At 45.8% G+C, this 17,030-nt stretch overlaps 1 protein-coding gene across 1 annotated transcript in view; it reads left to right on the forward strand.

Annotated features, from left to right (window-relative positions):
• NOL10 (nucleolar protein 10) overlaps positions 1-16,688 on the forward strand; it is an 89,773-nt gene extending 73,085 nt beyond the window's left edge. The window contains exons 20-21 of the mRNA XM_005687007.2: positions 9,886-9,988; positions 15,837-16,688. Coding sequence (XP_005687064.2) covers positions 9,886-9,988; positions 15,837-15,956 — 223 coding nt within the window. The 3' untranslated portion in view covers positions 15,957-16,688. The remainder of the gene's footprint in view (positions 1-9,885; positions 9,989-15,836) is intronic.

Consider the following 17,030-nt stretch of genomic DNA (forward strand, 5'->3'; position numbering starts at 1 on the left):
TCACATGATAGTCACATGAAATTCTCTGCTCTGAGAATTTCTTGGCCGAGTATTGATATACGGGATCTGGATGTAATAGAGTAGACAATCTTGTAAGAAGAGCCTAAAGGTCTGGGAGGCCAAGGGGAAAGGGCATTGGGGGGGGGGCGGTGGGCCAAGCAAGGCAGATGAGGCATCAGACGGGGGCTGTTCCAGTTCTGTGCCCTGTGCTTTTCTAACCCCCAGCTTCCTGGTTTGAAAATCGTGCTTTTTCAGACAGAAGAAGAGGGGAAAGGTGGGGAGGACATCGATAGATAGACTGAATTGTTTCTGGAATGGAGAGATGCCCATTCATCTTTATTTTGCCAGTTTCTAGCGAATGTCTGAGACACAAAATGTTGAGGGAATCCTTCAACTTAGATCCAGGAGCATCTAGAAATTCTGGCTCTGCCTAACAGAAGATACGTCAGTAGACAAACAATCTAGTAATAGGTTTAATATCTCATGAAGAGATTTTCTTTACCTACCAACCTCACTTTTTTTTGGTAACAAGTTTCTTTAAATGTAATTTACAAAACTATCACATACATAAAGTACATAGTCCACTGGTTTTTGGTATAGTCACAGAGTTGGACAGCCACCGCCAGAGTCAGTTTTAGAGCGTTTCGTCACAGCCCCACAAGCAGAGTTCCTTACCCCATCCGTCAGTATTCACTCCCATTTACTCCATCTCATCTCACCCCCAGGCAACCACTGATCTGTTCTCTAGCTCTATAGGTTTGTCTTTTGTGACATTTCATGTGAATGTTATCATATATGTGGCATTTTGTCCCATTGCCTTTACTTGGAATGATGTCTTTAATGTTCATCCATGTGGTAGCATGTGTCTGTTCCATTCAGCTTTATTCCAGGGTATGGGTAATGCTGCATTTTATTCATCCATGTATCAGTTGATGGGTTTGCTTGGTGTTTCAACCTTTCAGTGCTGCTGTGAACATCTGTATATGTGTTTGCATGGACATATGCTTTCATTTCTCCCGGCTGCATACCTAGGAGTGGGACTGCTGGTCACACGGTAACGTTATGTCTAACCTTCTGAGAAACTGCCAAACTTTTTTCCAGAAAGACTACTTCACTCTCTGTCTCCATCAGCAGTGTGTGCAACCCCACTTTTTATGTAGCTCTCATTCTTAGATTTTTACCTGGAGTCCTAGTTAGAAGCAGAGGGAAGACTGCTTGTTTTTAGTATCTGTTTCTATGGAGTGAATTTCTTTGTTAGATTATCCCGTGTTTTTGTCTTGCGTTATTTGCTTTACCTCTGGCTCCTGAATCTGTATCTGGACCAGAGTAGGCACTTGATGAATCCTTGTGAGGCTGTGGATCTTCTATGCATTGACTCCTTGTCAGGCAGCCCTGGAAGTTACTCTTCCAAGATCTGCTGAAAAAGAACTCATTTACCCGAAAACCACTGACCAGGACAGTCTGGGAGCAGTCGTTTTCAGTGTAACCATGGTAACAGGAAGCTGCAGTTTGAGGGTGGGAGACAAGACCAGATTGTCTCACGTTCTTGTTTTGCCTGTGAGCTTTGGTAGGATATTTATGTAGAAAACAAAAGGGATGTACATTTAGTAGTTAACAATAAATGATAGCCAAGCTAATACACTGCAGTTACGCATTCTTAATAAGTTAAGCATCAATAAGTTACATAGTTGTTTTGAGAAGAGCTGTATGAGTGATAATCCTTACACAGGCTTAAAAGTCCCATTGCTTAGAGTAACCACCCTTTGGTAGGAATAGCCCGCAGTTTGCTGGTGTTTGGGCACACACTCCTTGTTGAATTCTAGTCTTGACTGGATTATTTTGGCAAATCCCGAACTTACAATGTTATAATATTATTTAATGAAGCATTGTACCATTATCCTTCAGAGAGCTAAAGTGACTCCTTATGTTTATTCTTGGAGTTACCACAAGGCAATCAGCAAAACGCAGCATCGGAGTCAAGTGGATTATGTTTGAAAGTTCACTTGGACTTGCTCAGCTTTAAAACCATTTCAGTTTTTAAAACCAGAGTGAGTTCTCTCCATTGCTTCGCCTGGTAACAAGAGCGTCACATAAACACATACGTCTGTCAGCACATTCTTAGGCGCCTTCCAGTGCACTGTGCTCTCCTCCTGAGTTTATTCATCCACATGTCAACCTCTCCACCCACCCATCCGTCAGTCAGACAGTCGTCTGGTGCCTCGGGTGAGCAGAGTGCCGTCCTGGGCCCCCGGGGGTGGGAGGAAGGGCCCGGCTCACATGCTGGAAGCACCGCCATTCTCGCCGGGGCCCTGTGAGGCACCCGGAAGTCCTGGGAACGTGTGCGAGGAAGAGAGGGGGTGGATTTTTAGAGGTTCACTGAAGTCTTAATTAGAGGTCATATTGAAACTGGTCTTTTGAAAGAAAAAGGATGAACACTGAGAGCAGGGTGAGAAAGCTGGCTTTCTTGGCCAAAGGGGCCGTATGAACAGAACAGCTGTCTGGAGGTGAGGGAAGAGCTGTGGTCGTGCAGCGAGAGCACCAAGTGAGCAGCAGGGAGCACAGCCCGGGAACCGGGGAGGCAGGCGTGTGAGGCCCTGGCCCTGGCTGAGGTACGGGCGAGCCAGGGGAGGTTGGGGCTAAGATTATTGTGATCAGATCTGTTCAGTCCCTCCTCCCAGGTATGTAAATACTTAACACAGTAAAAGCAGTGCATGTTTGTTGTAGAAAATAAAAGCATAGGTGTAACAAAGCCCTATTTCCCAGAAAATGTTAGTGAAATACTGCAGTTTTAGAGAGAAAATGCAGGGAGAAACTGGGCCCATGAGATCAGCTAGCCAAGTGTAATAAAGCAGTCCCAGGGGCAAGTGATGAATGCCTGACATGGGGTGGAGAGGAGCAGACGGACGTTGAACCAGATTATTCCTGAGCGTGTCTAAGAAGAAGCAGCACACTACGATACCGTTTGATTACTAATTTAATATCAAAGGAGGTGGGGCGATGTTGAAATGTCTAGCAGTGTTGCCACTGAGATAAAGGACACAGAATGAAAAACAAATTTAAGGCTCAACGTATTGAGCTGGGTATTCAGCACATTGAGTCTCCAAGACCCATGTGTCCTCCTGGTCATGTTTGGCTGACAAATGGGAATGTAGGAGGTAGGCCAGAGACATTGGTTTAAGAGATAGCAGCCTCCCTGTGGGGTTGAGACCCTGGCTTAAAAAGACTTTGCAGAAGTGCATACAGGGAAACGATCTCTCAGAATAAAGCCCTTGGGAACAACAGATGTTTTTTTTTAAGTCTGTGGTGAAAACCATAGACTTCTCTGAAAGCATACAAGTGCATGCGAAGTAATGGATACGGTTTTAGAGGTGTCAGGAACGTACTGCTAGCCTGGGGCTAAGAGGTCTGATTTAGAGGGCTGAAGGAGAAGGTGGGCAGTAAACAGTACTAAGAAGTAGCCCAAAAGTTGGGGTGGGGGGGCACTGGAAAGAGCCGAGCGTGGAGAGGATGTCACAGAGAAGGGCATGGTACCGATGTCGGGTGGAGGGGGGGTTCCCAACATGGAGACGTGGCCGTGGGAAGAGTGTCAAGATCAAGGAAAGAATGGGAGAAAAAAGAACATTGTGAACAATTAGCGTAGATGGTTCCTTCAAGATACTGGCAGTGAAAGGAAGGAACCAAGGCCAATAGCTTGACAGGAAAGGGTTTTTAGGCTTGAGAGCTGTCTTATTAATATGTAGAGAGGAATTAACCATGGAAAGGGCAGAGTGAAGAAATGACTGGAATGAATTGGTAGGGCTGTACTGGGTGAGCAGTCAGGAGCGAATGGGGCCAGGAGCTACCAGTTAAAGAGATGGTCCATCTTCAGAAACCAGGGAGACAATTCAGGATGGGTGGGAGTGACTCTGTTTCTAGGTAGAAAGAGAAGATGTTCACACTGGCCTCTGTTGGGAATCAGGGCACGTGACCCCCTTCAGTTACCGGGGTAGCCTTGGTCTGGGGCACCTGATGTACATGCTGGAGGTGTCTGTAAGGTAAACTCAGGAGAAAGAGTCCTGAGGATAGCTTTCCAGATTTCGGTAACAGATGATAGCTCCTCTCCTTAGGTGATAAATACTACATGCCGGGAGGCCCTTACAGCTCAATTCATGAAAACATTCTTTGAAGCACCTGCTCTGTGGTCGTTGTAGTTGTTGTTCAGTCACTAAATTGTGTCCAACTCTCTGCAAAGAGATTTTCTGCCTTCAAGGAACTCATCTTCATCAGGTACTTTGGTATCTCGTGGTGAGTTGCTTATCATGTCTGCAACCTTATCCTCTTTGAATCAAACAACTGTGGCCAGCTAATTTCCTTCTCACTGATAGTAGATAAGAACTAAAAGTCTAATTCTGAAAGAAGTTTCATTTCAAACTTTTTCTTTCTTTAAAAGAGAATCTTTTATTACTCCAGTAATCAGTACTCCACTGATATACAAGCATGTTATCATCGCTGTATGTATGACTTTATTATCACAAGCATGCTATCGCTGAAATACAAATATAGGATGAAAGGTAACAGTCTCCTCTCCCCCGACACTCCCTCCCTGAGGTCCTGAGTGACCTCCTGGTCACTCCCAGGTATGCACACACTCATGTGTACATTTGTGGATTGCACTAATCTCATTGCCAAGTCACATGTTCTTTTCATTGAAAAACAAGATTTGAAATGTTTTCTTTGTAAGTGCATGGAGGTTTGCCTTATGGCTGCATAAGTATTTCAGAAGGTGGATGGGCCATAATACCTAATTTTGAGTATTTAGGTTGTTTCTTGATTTTCTCTTCCATTTTCACAGTTATAAATATGTACCGACGTGCAAGAATTTCTTTAGACCATAACCTGACGATAGAGTTTGCTGGGTCATAATAGGTGTGTGTGATCAGTGTGGCCAGGTTGTCCTCCAGAAAGGCTTCGTGTGCCTGTCCCCGCCACACTGGTAACAATAGTGGAACCTTCTCAGATTTTAACTGAGCTGAAGGTTGAGCTAACACCTAGTGGTTGCCTGAGCTTACATCTGCTGCAGTAGAGGCTTTGAAGCAATGTGTTCAGTAACCTTTATGTGTTACAAAGTTACATGTTTAAAACAAAGTACTTAAAATTCACCATTTATCTGTGGATTCATTTCTCTACTCTCTTTGTATCCCCTTTAATGCAGACTGTGGAGGGGTGATTCCTTTATTTTCCTTCAGTTTACCTCTTCTCTTCTGTGTATTCTTGCCACCTCTTCTTAATATCTTATGCTTCTGTTAGGTCCCTACCATTTCTGTCCTTTATCGAGCCCATCTTTGCATGAAATGTTCCCTTGGTATCTAATTTTCTTGACTAGATCTCTGGTCTTTCCTATCCTATTGTTTTCCTCTATTTCTTTGCATTGATCGCTGAGGAAGGCTTTCTTATCTCTCCTTGCTACTCTTGGAACTCTTCATTCAACTGGGAAGATCTTTCCTTTTCTCCTTTGCTTTTTACTCCTTTTCTTTTCACAGCTATTTGTAAGGCCTCCTCAGACAGCCATTTTGCTTTCTTGCATTTCTTTTCCATGGGGATCTTGATCCCTGTCTCCTGTACAATGTCATGAACCTCCGTCTGTAGTTCATCAGGCACTCTATCTATCAGATCTAGTCCCTTAAATCTATTTCTCACTTCTACTGTATAATCATAAGGGATTTGATTTAGGTCATCCCTGAATGGTCTAGTGGTTTTCCCTACTTTCTTCAATTTAAGTCTGAATTTGGAAATAAGGAGTTCATGACCTGAGCCACAGTCAGCTCCCGGTCTTGTTTTTGCCGACTGTGTAGAGCTTCTCCATCTTTGGCTACAAAGGATATAATCAATCTGATTTTGGTGTTGACCATCTGGTGATGTCCATGTGTAAAGTCTTCTCTTGTGTTGTGTTATGACCAGTGCATTCTCTTGGCAAAACTCTATTAGTCTTTGCCCTGCTTCATTCCGTATTCCAAGGCCAAATTTGCCCGTTACCCAGGTGTTTCTTGACTTCCTACCTTTGCATAAAAATTCTCCAAGCCAGGCTTCAGCAATACATGAACCGTGAACTTGCAGATGTTCAAGCTGGTTTTAGAAAAGGCAGAGGAACCAGAGATCAAATTGCCAACATCCGCTGGATCATGGAAAAAGCAACAGAGTTCCAGAAAAACATCTATTTCTGCTTTATTGACTATGCTAAAGCCTTTGACTGTGTGGATCACAATAAACTGTGGAAAATTCTTCATGAGATGGGAATACCAGAACACCTGACCTGCTTCTTGAGAAACCTATATGCAGGTCAGGAAGCAACAGTTAGAACTGGACATGGAACAACAGACTGGTTCCAAATGGGAAAAGGAATACATCAAGGCTGTATATTGTCACCCTGCTTATTTAACTTATATGCAGAATATATCATGAGAAATGCTGGGCTGGAAGAAACACAAGCTGGAATCAAGATTGCTAGGAGAAATATCAATAACCTCAGATATGCAGATGACACCACCCTTATGGCAGAAAGTAAAGAGGAACTAAAAAGCCTCTGAAAGTGGAGAGTGAAAAAGTTGGCTTAAAGCTCAACATTCAGAAAACTAAGATCATGGCATCTGGTCCCATCACTTCAGGCAAATAGATGGGGAAATAGTGGAAACAGCGTCAGACTTTATTTTTTGGGCTCCAGAATCACTGCAGATGGTGACTGCAGCCATGAAATTAAAAGACGGTTACTCCTTGGACGGAAAGTTATGACCAACCTAGATAGCATATTCAAAAGCAGAAACATTACTTTGCCAACAAAGGTCCGTCTAGTCAAGGCTATGGTTTTCCCAGTAGTCATGTATGGATGTGAGAGTTGGACTGTGAAGAAGGCTGAGCGCCGAAGAATTGATGCTTTTGAACTGTGATGTTGGAGAAGACTCTTGAGAATCCCTTGGACTTCAAGGATATCCATTCAGTTCATTCTGAAGGAGATCAGCCCTGGGATTTCTTTGGAAGGAATGATGCTAAAGCTGAAACTCCAGTACTTTGGCCACCTCATGCGAAGAGTTGCCTCATTGGAAAAGACTGATGCTGGGAGGGATTGGGGGCAGGAGGAGAAGGGGACGACAGAAGATGAGATGGCTGGATGGTATCATCGACTCGATGGATGTGAGTCTGAGTGAACTCCGGGAGTTAGAGATGGACAGGGAGGTTTGCAGCCGCATTCACAGGCTGACTTTGAAGGGAAGAAAGTGGGACCTGCTTTACTGCAGAAGCCTCTGGCCTTGGCCCCCGTGTCTGATCCTCTGCCACGGCTCCTTCCAAAGCTCAGGTCTCTCCAGGGAGCCAAGACAGGACAAGTCTCTACAAGCGCACGGCCAGGTACCTGGAGAGGAGACCAGAGCTGCTCTGCCCTGTCATGGAGGAGCTAGGTCATCCTGAGAAGAGTAGTAATTTCCCACAATTTACTTGAAAAGTCTTTTTCTTCCCAAATTAGTGTTCTCTGGGTACCACCTTGTCTCAGTGGCTCCATAGTTATTCAGAATTCCTATTACCTTTAAAATCTCAGCGTTTATAGCCCTGGAAAGAAAGAACAAAAATGAAATGAACGACCAAAGGCATTTGCTGAGGCTGACATGAGTCACACATGCTGGAGTCGGTTTACGCTTTACTTTTGAATTCTGGTTAAAAAAAAAAAGAAAAGGCAAAACCAAACCTTCATTTCACTCAGTTTGTCATGTGGAAGCTTGTCATTTAGAATACTTAATGGACACATTTCCTGAACAAAACTTTATAAATCAAGCATGGTCTGACACACGCCTGGAAACCAGAAATTCCTAAATTGGTATCCTGGTTTTAGACTCGAATCCTTCTGTGGCCTGGGGCAAGTTATAGAATGTCTTACCTCCCTTTTTGCCATCTATATTCTGTCTCAGGGATGTTGAAAGGATTAATTAGTTAGTCTGTTAAGAACTTTGAAGATGAAAAGTACTTTAAAAGTGCTTCTTAATAGCATTATTGCTTAGAAAAGAGTTGCCACTTCTATGCTAACCACTTTATGTCTCAAATTATGTAAGGAAGGTATATTTAGTACTAACTAGTTGTCGTAAACTAGAGGTAGAGCTTTCAAAGCTGTGAACATCAAACACTGGCTTTCAGAATTTCAAAGGAGCATCACTGTCTTGTGGAGCTGTGTTCTCAGTAATTAGTCCCAAAGATCGTGTTTCAGGAAAAAGACGACTCATAGAATGTACCACCACCACCACCACCAGTCTCTTTAAAATTCAGCCAAGCTTTTAAATTAGAAAAGGGTGCATTCAGTTTTAAGTTGGTGCAAGGAGTATTGGAAGTGTTTTTACTTGTTTTTTTTGAGGAAGGAACTGAATAGAAGAGACAACCTTATTCTTTTTGGTTCCCTCTCCTCTCCTAGTTTCATCCCAGGGATGTGAGGGTATTGCTTTAACCTTTTCTAGAGGGATTCCCAAATCCACCTGCCAAAGGAGATGTGGTTTGATCCCTGGGTCAGGAAAATTCCCTGGAGGAGGAAATGGCAACCTACTCCAATGTCTTTTTTTTTTCTTTTTAATTGAAGAATAATTGCTTTACAGTATTGTGTTGGTTTCTGCCATACATCAACATGAATCATGCCACTCCAGTATTCTTAACCTGGAGAATCCCATGGACAGAGGAGCCTGGCAGGCTCCAGTCCATGGGGTCGCAAAGAACTGGACATGAATGAATATGCACACATGCAGAGGGCTAGAGCTGACATTCAGTTCAGTTCAGTTCAGTCGCTCAGGCATGTCTGACTCTTTGCAACCCCATGAATCGCAGCACGCCAGGCCTCCCTGTCTATCACCATCTCCCGGAGTTCACCCAGACTCACATCCATCGAATCCATGATGCCATCCAGCCATCTCATCCTGGGTCATCCCCTTCTCCTCCTGCCCCCAATCTAAAACTTACTAAAAATATCTATCTTTAGGCTTAGTTCTGTTTTTTCACTCTAAAGCAAGTTAACGCTGATCTGCTTTTATAATAAAGCATTGTTATAAGAACATGTAATGAAGTGTTATATAACTGGTACTAAATTCAAAATCAGAATCAACATCTTGACTGTCATAGATGCAGTGAGTTGCCAGGCACAGCAGACCATAGCAAAGACAAAGATTATAGAAAGAGACTTTAGAAACATGATCACGAAGCGAAATTTGAGCTGGGGGTAAATTGTGTCCGAAAGTACGTTGAGTACGAAGTTGAAAGGAGAGGTGGCCCTGGATCAGGCTCAGGCAGCGCCCAGTGCCATCAGATGATCTCACGTGTCAAGCTGCTTGTGCTGTGGGCAATGAGCGTGGCCGACAAGCTAAGGAGTGAAGGAAAAGTCAGAGTTCTCATGGCACTTCTCTGTGCCTTGACCTGAAAGGCTTTGTGTTCACTGCTGTGTAGAAGGTGAATGAGTTGCTGAGATGCTCACATACCTAACTGGTGCCTGGATTTAGTATAAAATGGTTTAGCAGCTTAAGTGCCTCTGACCGTTACAGTAAATTACATGCTTCAGAAATATGGCTCCTTTGCATTTTCGCTTCAGAAATGTGATTTAGTAACATAAATAGCAAGCACTGAAATATGTGGAACCACCACTTAAAACACTTAATTAGTGGGTGTTTGGGACAGCCATTGTTTCTACTGCCTATTTGCTGAGTCTGAGTAATGACGGTTTGAGTGTCTGCAATTCTGTCCATTGATTGTGTTAAACAAATGCCATTTTCTGTCTTTACCACATGTGTAAAAGGTCATTCTTTGTGTGATCAATTCTAATTAAAGCTTGTTTCTAATGGGAAATCAAAACATAACCCTAATTAATGTGTCATTCTCTTAAATTTCCTGCAGTAAAACCCTTGAAGACCGGTTGAAACTTGAAGCGAAAAACGGAACATTGAGTGTATCCGACACCACGGTTGGCAGCAAACAACTGACATTTACATTAAAGAAGGTAAGTTGCTTTCTCTTGTTCTTTTTTAATTCACAGAAGGAAGACGAGGCTTCCAGCAGTGTTGTGTGTGTCTGACCTCAGAGCTGCCTTCCAGGCTTCCCCCTGCTGAGGGAGCGTGTGCTGTTCGGGCGTTTTTTCCCTGCAGCCGGAGCCCCTCCTAGGTTGTAAGCACACTGCAAGGCAGAGCATTGGCAGAGCCAGGCGTATGTCTGGTGTCCCAAGGGAGGCAGGCCCCCAGTGACCTTAGGCTCGGTACTGTTGGTGAAGAGCCGCAGCATGGTTTCGGGGTCACTGGGCCACCCGAGGTGGGACCTTGTAAAACAGAAGTCCTGACCATCCACGGCTGTGAAAGAATAGTTCAGGCTCACATGGACTTGATCAAGAACTGGTGATTTCTCATGTGTTCATCACAGTGCAATCAGCTTGCCCAGGGTGGATAGTTTCAGGAGGCGAATTACTCTATCCGCAGTAGGCCCCATTCTAAACTGACTTAACAACAGTCATTTCTAAGCCACCTTTGATGACACCTGGCATACAATGAAGGAGGAATAAGCTGGTTTAAATATTTGCTATGAACAGGTGAGTGAAGAAGCTCCATGGTTTTAGTTTTCAAAAAAATTTTTTTCTCATTTAGTCATTCTTGCTTAGTATGTATTGTCACAAAGAGGGAAAGAATGACAAAGACTTCGCTTCTGATCCTTTTCTTAAATTGAGATACAGTACAAGTATCTAAAATCCACCCTTTTAAAAATATACAGTTCAGGGTTTTTCAGTTCAGTTCAGTTTCAGCCGTGTCCGACTCTTTGTAACCCTATGAATCTCAGCACGCCAGGCCTCCCTGTCCATCACCAGCTCCCGGAGTTTTTAGTAGTCACCACATGCTGTGCTCGATTGTCACCGTCTAAATCTGGACCATCCTCATCACTCCAAAAGGAAACCCCACCCTCTCATGTCCCAGCCTGTGGATTTGCCTGTTCTGGACATGGTGTGTATATACAGATCACACAACGTGTTTTCTTTTGTGACTAGCCTCTTTTACCTTAGCATGTTTTTAAAGGCTAATCCATGTTGTAGCCTGTACAAAAGCTTTATTCATTTTTGCGACTGAGTAATATTTAATTCTGTGAATATACCAGTTTTTTGTTGGTCAGTTGCTAAGTGGAGTCTGACTCTTTTGCGATATTATAGACTGTAGCCTGCCAGGCTCCTCTGTCCATGCGATTCTCCGGGCAAGAATACTGGAGTGGGTTGCCATTCCCTTCTCCAGGGGATCTTCCCGACCCAGGGATTAAATCCATGTCTCCTTCATTGGCCAGCAGATTCTTTACCACTGAACTACCTGGGAAGCCCATACCACAATTTGCTTGTCCCTTAATCTGATGGTGGACATTAGAGTTGTTTGTTTTTTTAACTTTTTGAGGAGCGACTAGACTGTTTTCCAAACCTATGGCACCGTTGCCCATTCCCACCATCAGTCTGTGAGGGTGCTGTTTTTTCCCTCATCCTTGCCAATACTTGTTACTGTTGGTCTTTATTGTAGTCATCCTTGTGGGTGTGAAGTGGTATCTCACTATGGTTTTGATTGACATTTTCCTGATGACTAACAATGGTAGAGCATTTTTTTTATGCGCCTCTTGGCCATTCATACATTTCCTTCGGAGAAATGTGTTCACAACGTCCGCTCATTCATCTCTGGTTGTTGACAGTTCTTTCTGATGTCGTCAAAAGGCCTGCCAGATGATAAGGATATTTTTTACTTAGTTACTGTTCATTATATAGATACAAAAAAAAAAGAGCAGAAAAAGAAAAAATATTGTTTTTTCTTTGTGATGAGAACTCTAAGGGTTTACCCTCTGAACAGCTTTCCTGTGTGTAATATAGCAGTTTTGACTGTAGTCTTCACACTGTACATCACACCCCTAATACTCCTTTATCTCATGACTGAAGTTTGTACTTTTGATCACCTTTTCCCAAATCCCCCTCTTCCCACTCCCTCCATTAGAACTTTTTTATTCTGTGTGTAAGAAGCTTTTCAGTTAAATCTGTCTCCATTTACAGCAGACTTGCATCTTAGATTTCTCATTTAAATAAGCCAAAACTGGCTGTGTGTTCAGACTAACTCATTGTTCCTAGTTTCTTAGAGAGTCTCTGTGTGCCCTCGACCATTCCCTAATTCCCTGTGAAGTTCACGATGCTGAGGGGGCGGCAGGCGCAGGTCCCCTGTGGGAAGACCTCACAGGCTCCCGGCTGCCCGGCACAGGGCTCCCTCTGCCGCACAGGGTGAGCTGGGAGGACGCAAGCATACTCCTTCCCCACGTTTCCCCAGTTGGAAGGTACTGAGGTCAGTATCAGTTTATGATTGGTGGTAAACTGGAAATAAGATGGCTCTGATTTTCCCCGCAACACCCCCAAAAAACAAAAGAGGGCTACCCTGATGGCTCAGCGGTAAAGAATCTGCCTGCAGTGCAGGAGACATGGGTTCGATCCCTTGGCCTGGAAGATCCCCTGGAGGAGGAATTGGCAACCCACTCCAGTATTCTTGCCTGGGAAACTCCTTGGACACACAAGCCTGGTGGGCTACAGGCCATGGGGTCGCAAACAGTCGGACACAACTTAGTGACTAAACTGCAATACAAAAACGAAACGTTTAAGTGAAAATACTTAAAGCAGCCTTGCGGTTGCGTCTAGGAGAGGCTTTGACACTAGTTTGGGGAATGCATCAGTTGGTGTTTGACTTATGCCTGTTTCATCCTTTGACTAATAGAATTTCAACTATTAAATCTTAGTTTTATTTAAGAATTTTTATGGAATTATTTTTTGTTTTTTTTTTTAATACAAATCCTTTTATGCTAGGTGTGTGATATATTCAAGTGAAATCTCGAGTTTTCCAAGTATTTTCATATATACTTTCTAAAATGTTAATCAAATTGAAGGAGAAAAACCTATGCCTTAATATTAGTTAAAATTCTGTAGTGGCAAAACTAGGATTAGGTCCCAGATTCTACTTTTAAATACCCTGTAGTTCATTCCCTCAGGGGCCCTGGGCCAGCCAGGTACTGGTGCAGGTGTGTGCTTTGCGTTTAGCCTCCCCCCGTCCCAAGATAGGACTGCCATGGATGTGGGGAAGGAGTCAGGACAGGAACAGGGAGGAGAAGAAGCTGGTTGACTCTTAACTCGTAACGAATCGGTCACACAGTGGCAACATCTTGCAAATACAGCTCTTCTCTAGATTGGAGATAAGGACAGTTTTTTTCTGGACAGGGGCTTCCCAGGTGGCGCAGTGGTAAAGTGGTAAAGCCTGCCAGTGCAAGAGATGGAAGAGACCCGGGTTTGATTCCTGGGGAAGATCCCCTGGAGCAGGGAATGGCAACCCACTCTAGTTTTCTTGCCTGGAGAATCCCATGGACAGAGGAGCCTGGCGGACTGCCGCCCATGGGGTCATGGAAGAGTCAGACAGGACTGAACACACGCGTATTTCTGGACAGAGGTTTCTGCAGGGATCGCTGCTACCTCTGAGCTCATGTGTAGACACCTGCCTTTGTGGGGACTCCACGGGCCGGGCCTCATGGAGTGTGCTCCAGGAGACGGAGGAGGGGCTCCTGGAAGCCCACACCCCCAAGGGAAATCCACAACAGATGTCCGTATCAAAGATACAGAGCAGCTCCTGGCTTAAAAAGCCCCAGCACTCCCTGTTTATCTTTATTTAGTACCTCATTTCCCAGAGTTACTTGGACCAGAGACATTTTTAAAGGGATGCTTCTTAATATGAGAGCTTCCCTGGTGGCTCAGAAGGTTAAGCATCTGCCTGCAGTGCAGGAGATCCCTGGGTCGGGAAGATCCCCTGGAGAAGGAAATGGCAACGCACTCCAGTATTCTTGCCTGGAGAATCCCATGGATGGAAGAGCCTGGTAGGCTACAGTCCACGGGGTCGCAAAGAGTCGGACACGACCGAACAACTTCACTTTTCTTAATATGAAGAAACAGAATATTAAATAAGCAGTGTTCAGGGGCTTGCTGACACAACATTATCTGCTCTGCTAGGGAGCCTGCAGTTTCCCTTTGGTTTCTGAGTTCTCCATTCACAAAGGAGCCTCAGCCTGCTCTCTGCCACGTGCTAGGGACACACAGAACAGAGATGTGGCTGTGGGTGCCACAGTCCTGTGAATGGAGGGAGATCACGTACAGTCACCTCATCGTAATGTGGGACATGGTCCTGGAGGCCCAGGGGTGGGAGTGTTAGGGGCCCGGCCCAGCTGGAGGAGTGAGGGACAGCTGGGTGAGGGGCAGCAGAGCCCCGGGGGGCGGGCAGGGCTCCAGCCTCCAGCCTCGCTGGGGGTGGGAGTGAGCCTACATGTGTGAAGCGCAGCCATCATGGGGCTGCCAACTGTGGCCTCACACGTAGCCTGAAAGGCACGTAGAGCTGTCCAGCAGGGCTGTGTGCAAGGTTAAATTTTAACCGTGGTCTTAAGAACCGTGGAAAACAGTTGAAAAGGTCTAGTTAGCAGGAGACCGGCATACCGTTTCTATGTTTAAAAAGTCATTGTGGCCCGTTGCAGGAGGAGGCAGAATGAGGGGGCTGACAGAGGTTCCTCACCCTGTCGTGAGAGGTCAGGGCTGGCCTCAGGCAGAAAGGACCACGCCCTGGGCTGGGTGGGGCCCGGGGAGTGACCTACAGAGGAGCACACTGGGCAGGGTTACTTTGAAAAGGCTTTGAAAAATGGTACATAGGAAAAGTGCTCGATTCTTCAGAATCTCAGTCCAAGGGTTTCCTCGAATAGGAAAGAGTCATCAGTTTTTGGTCTTACAGACCATGTTCCTTTCTCATGATTCCGTCACCTCCCAGCTCTTTCACTTTACAGAAGTGGAATAATCCTGGCCATAAGTGAACACAGAGACTTGTTCTTCAAGGCGGACATGTGAATGAGTACCCCCAGGTGCCTGGAGCAGGGCAGGTCACAGGCTGGCAGACCGTGCAGGTGTCTCTAACGTAGCATTTTCAACTCTGAAAGTGGTTGCCCCACCACTGCTGTCAAAGTTGGACCTTCTTTTAGTTCCACCAGCTAAGATTTTTATTTTGAGCTTCACAGTTAGGGGTTTGTATTCTCCAAACCAGACTTGGTGGAACAAGGCTGTATTCTTAGAACTCCGAAGCTTCTCTTCCCTTCAGCGCAGATTCTACACTGATGTAGCTCTCTTCTGCGAAACTAGTGACACTGTTTGGAGGAGGTCTGGTTTTCTCACCTGAGTGTTGAGAACAGTGCCTTCACAGCAGCCATCCCAGAATCCATGTGCCCCTTCCAGCCGTGAACTTGGGATTGACTGACGTGTCTGCCGAGCCTTTATCAGTGTTCAGTGGTAGCTCTCTGCCTTTCAAGTTTGATTCTCTTTGGAACTAGGTCTAGGGGACTGCATTGTTAATCATGGGTGGGTTATTACACAGTTTGGGGACACAGAAGGACTTTCTTTGTCTTTAAGACAGTGTGAATAAACTATTGAATGGCTCTGGCTTGTCAGTGAAGGATAGTTCCGCAAGAGAAGTCGTGGGCGTTTGGAAAGCCATCACGCCTTCTTCAGGCTGGCTCTCCCGTGAGCAGCTGAGTGGCGTGTGGGCTGAGGAGCCAGCCTCGAGCTGTGTGGTTCAGTCCGGCATGCCCAGGCCGCGCTCCAGCCCAGGGGATTTGAGGCTTCGGCTTTCACAGGGACCATGGCGGCTGGCACTGGTCCTGCTGTCCCTGCCAGAACCGGGCTAAGGGTGGTGGTCGTGCCATTGGCATTCTGATGGGCCCCCAGAAAGGGCTGTTGACATGTCCTTTCTCTTTCTTTCTCCTCATGTACTCTTCTTTCTCAGTCGGAGCAGCAGAAGAAGCAGCAGGAGGCTGAGAAACTGCACCGGCAGGAGAGGAAGGCTGTGCGCCGCTCGGCAGGTCATCTCAGGTCCCGGCCCAGGCGGGGGCGGCCATTCCACTGAGACCGGAGCAGGCCCTGCGTGTGACCCCGAGGAGCTCAGTGCGTCTCTCCCGCCGGACCGCCGTTCATTTGGGCGTGTTAGCCACAGCCAGGGTCAGGCGGCCCTCAAGTCCCAGGGAACCCTCACGTCTGCAGAGAGAAGTCCAGACTGGGCCGTGGTCCCCAGGCCTCTGGTCAGACTCTGGGGCTGGGCCGGCTGGCCACGTGAAGCCCCGGGGCACTTCTGTGCCCTGTGGCTCCCTGAGAACGTTGTTCCTTCCCCCTGGTTTTAATCCAGTGTGAGAGGTGGTTGTCTTCTAATACTGTGAGATGTGCCCCTTGAGCTGAGAGGGTCTTCTGGGCTGCAGACCAGGGCCTGGGGTCTTCTGGGACTGTCTGCCCTGCCCACTGCCGCTCACGACTCCGCTCGGCCCCTGCCTCCGCCCCAAGAGGCCACTCTCCTCTCGCCCGACTGTGGGCTTCGGTCATGTTTGTGTTTTTAAGAATGTGCCGATAAATGTGTTTATGTGTTAGTCTGGGATTTTTTAAAACATATTTTTATACCAAGAGAATGTAAATTAAATGGTAATAGCCATCTAAAACAGAAAGTGGAAGCTGCTGGATGTTCTTTTAACTTGGCAGAGGATTAAATACAGATTTTTTTTTCCCCCATTGTCTTAAGTGCAATTAGAGATATACTGGCTGGAGACAACATTTATAAAAATAAATGCTTTCATTTGAACAGCTTCTTGGAGAGAGACCCATTCCTTGAGTTAATTTGAAAAATGATTTTGGTTTCTTTGTATGCAAATGTGTGAAGAGTCCGAGATAGTGACTGTTGGGGTTGTAAATGATAGAATCTAAGTTGAGATGTCAGGACCAAAAAGGCAGAGGCATTAATGAACACAGCCAGGCTGGAGAGTAACCGCCTCAGGCCACCGGGATCCAGGCCGCCTCCTTTCTCGTCTCCCTCCTGTTGGGACCTTGCTTCCGTCTCCTCGGTCTCCCCTCCAGTCTTCCTGCAGCCCTGCCCCCACCACGTGTCTCTGCTGCCCTGCAAACTGGGAACAGCACGAGTCAGGCTGTGACCTCTGTG

The sequence above is a fragment of the Capra hircus genome, chromosome 11 (assembly GCF_001704415.2).
Source record: "Capra hircus breed San Clemente chromosome 11, ASM170441v1, whole genome shotgun sequence".
NCBI lineage: Eukaryota > Metazoa > Chordata > Mammalia > Artiodactyla > Bovidae > Capra > Capra hircus.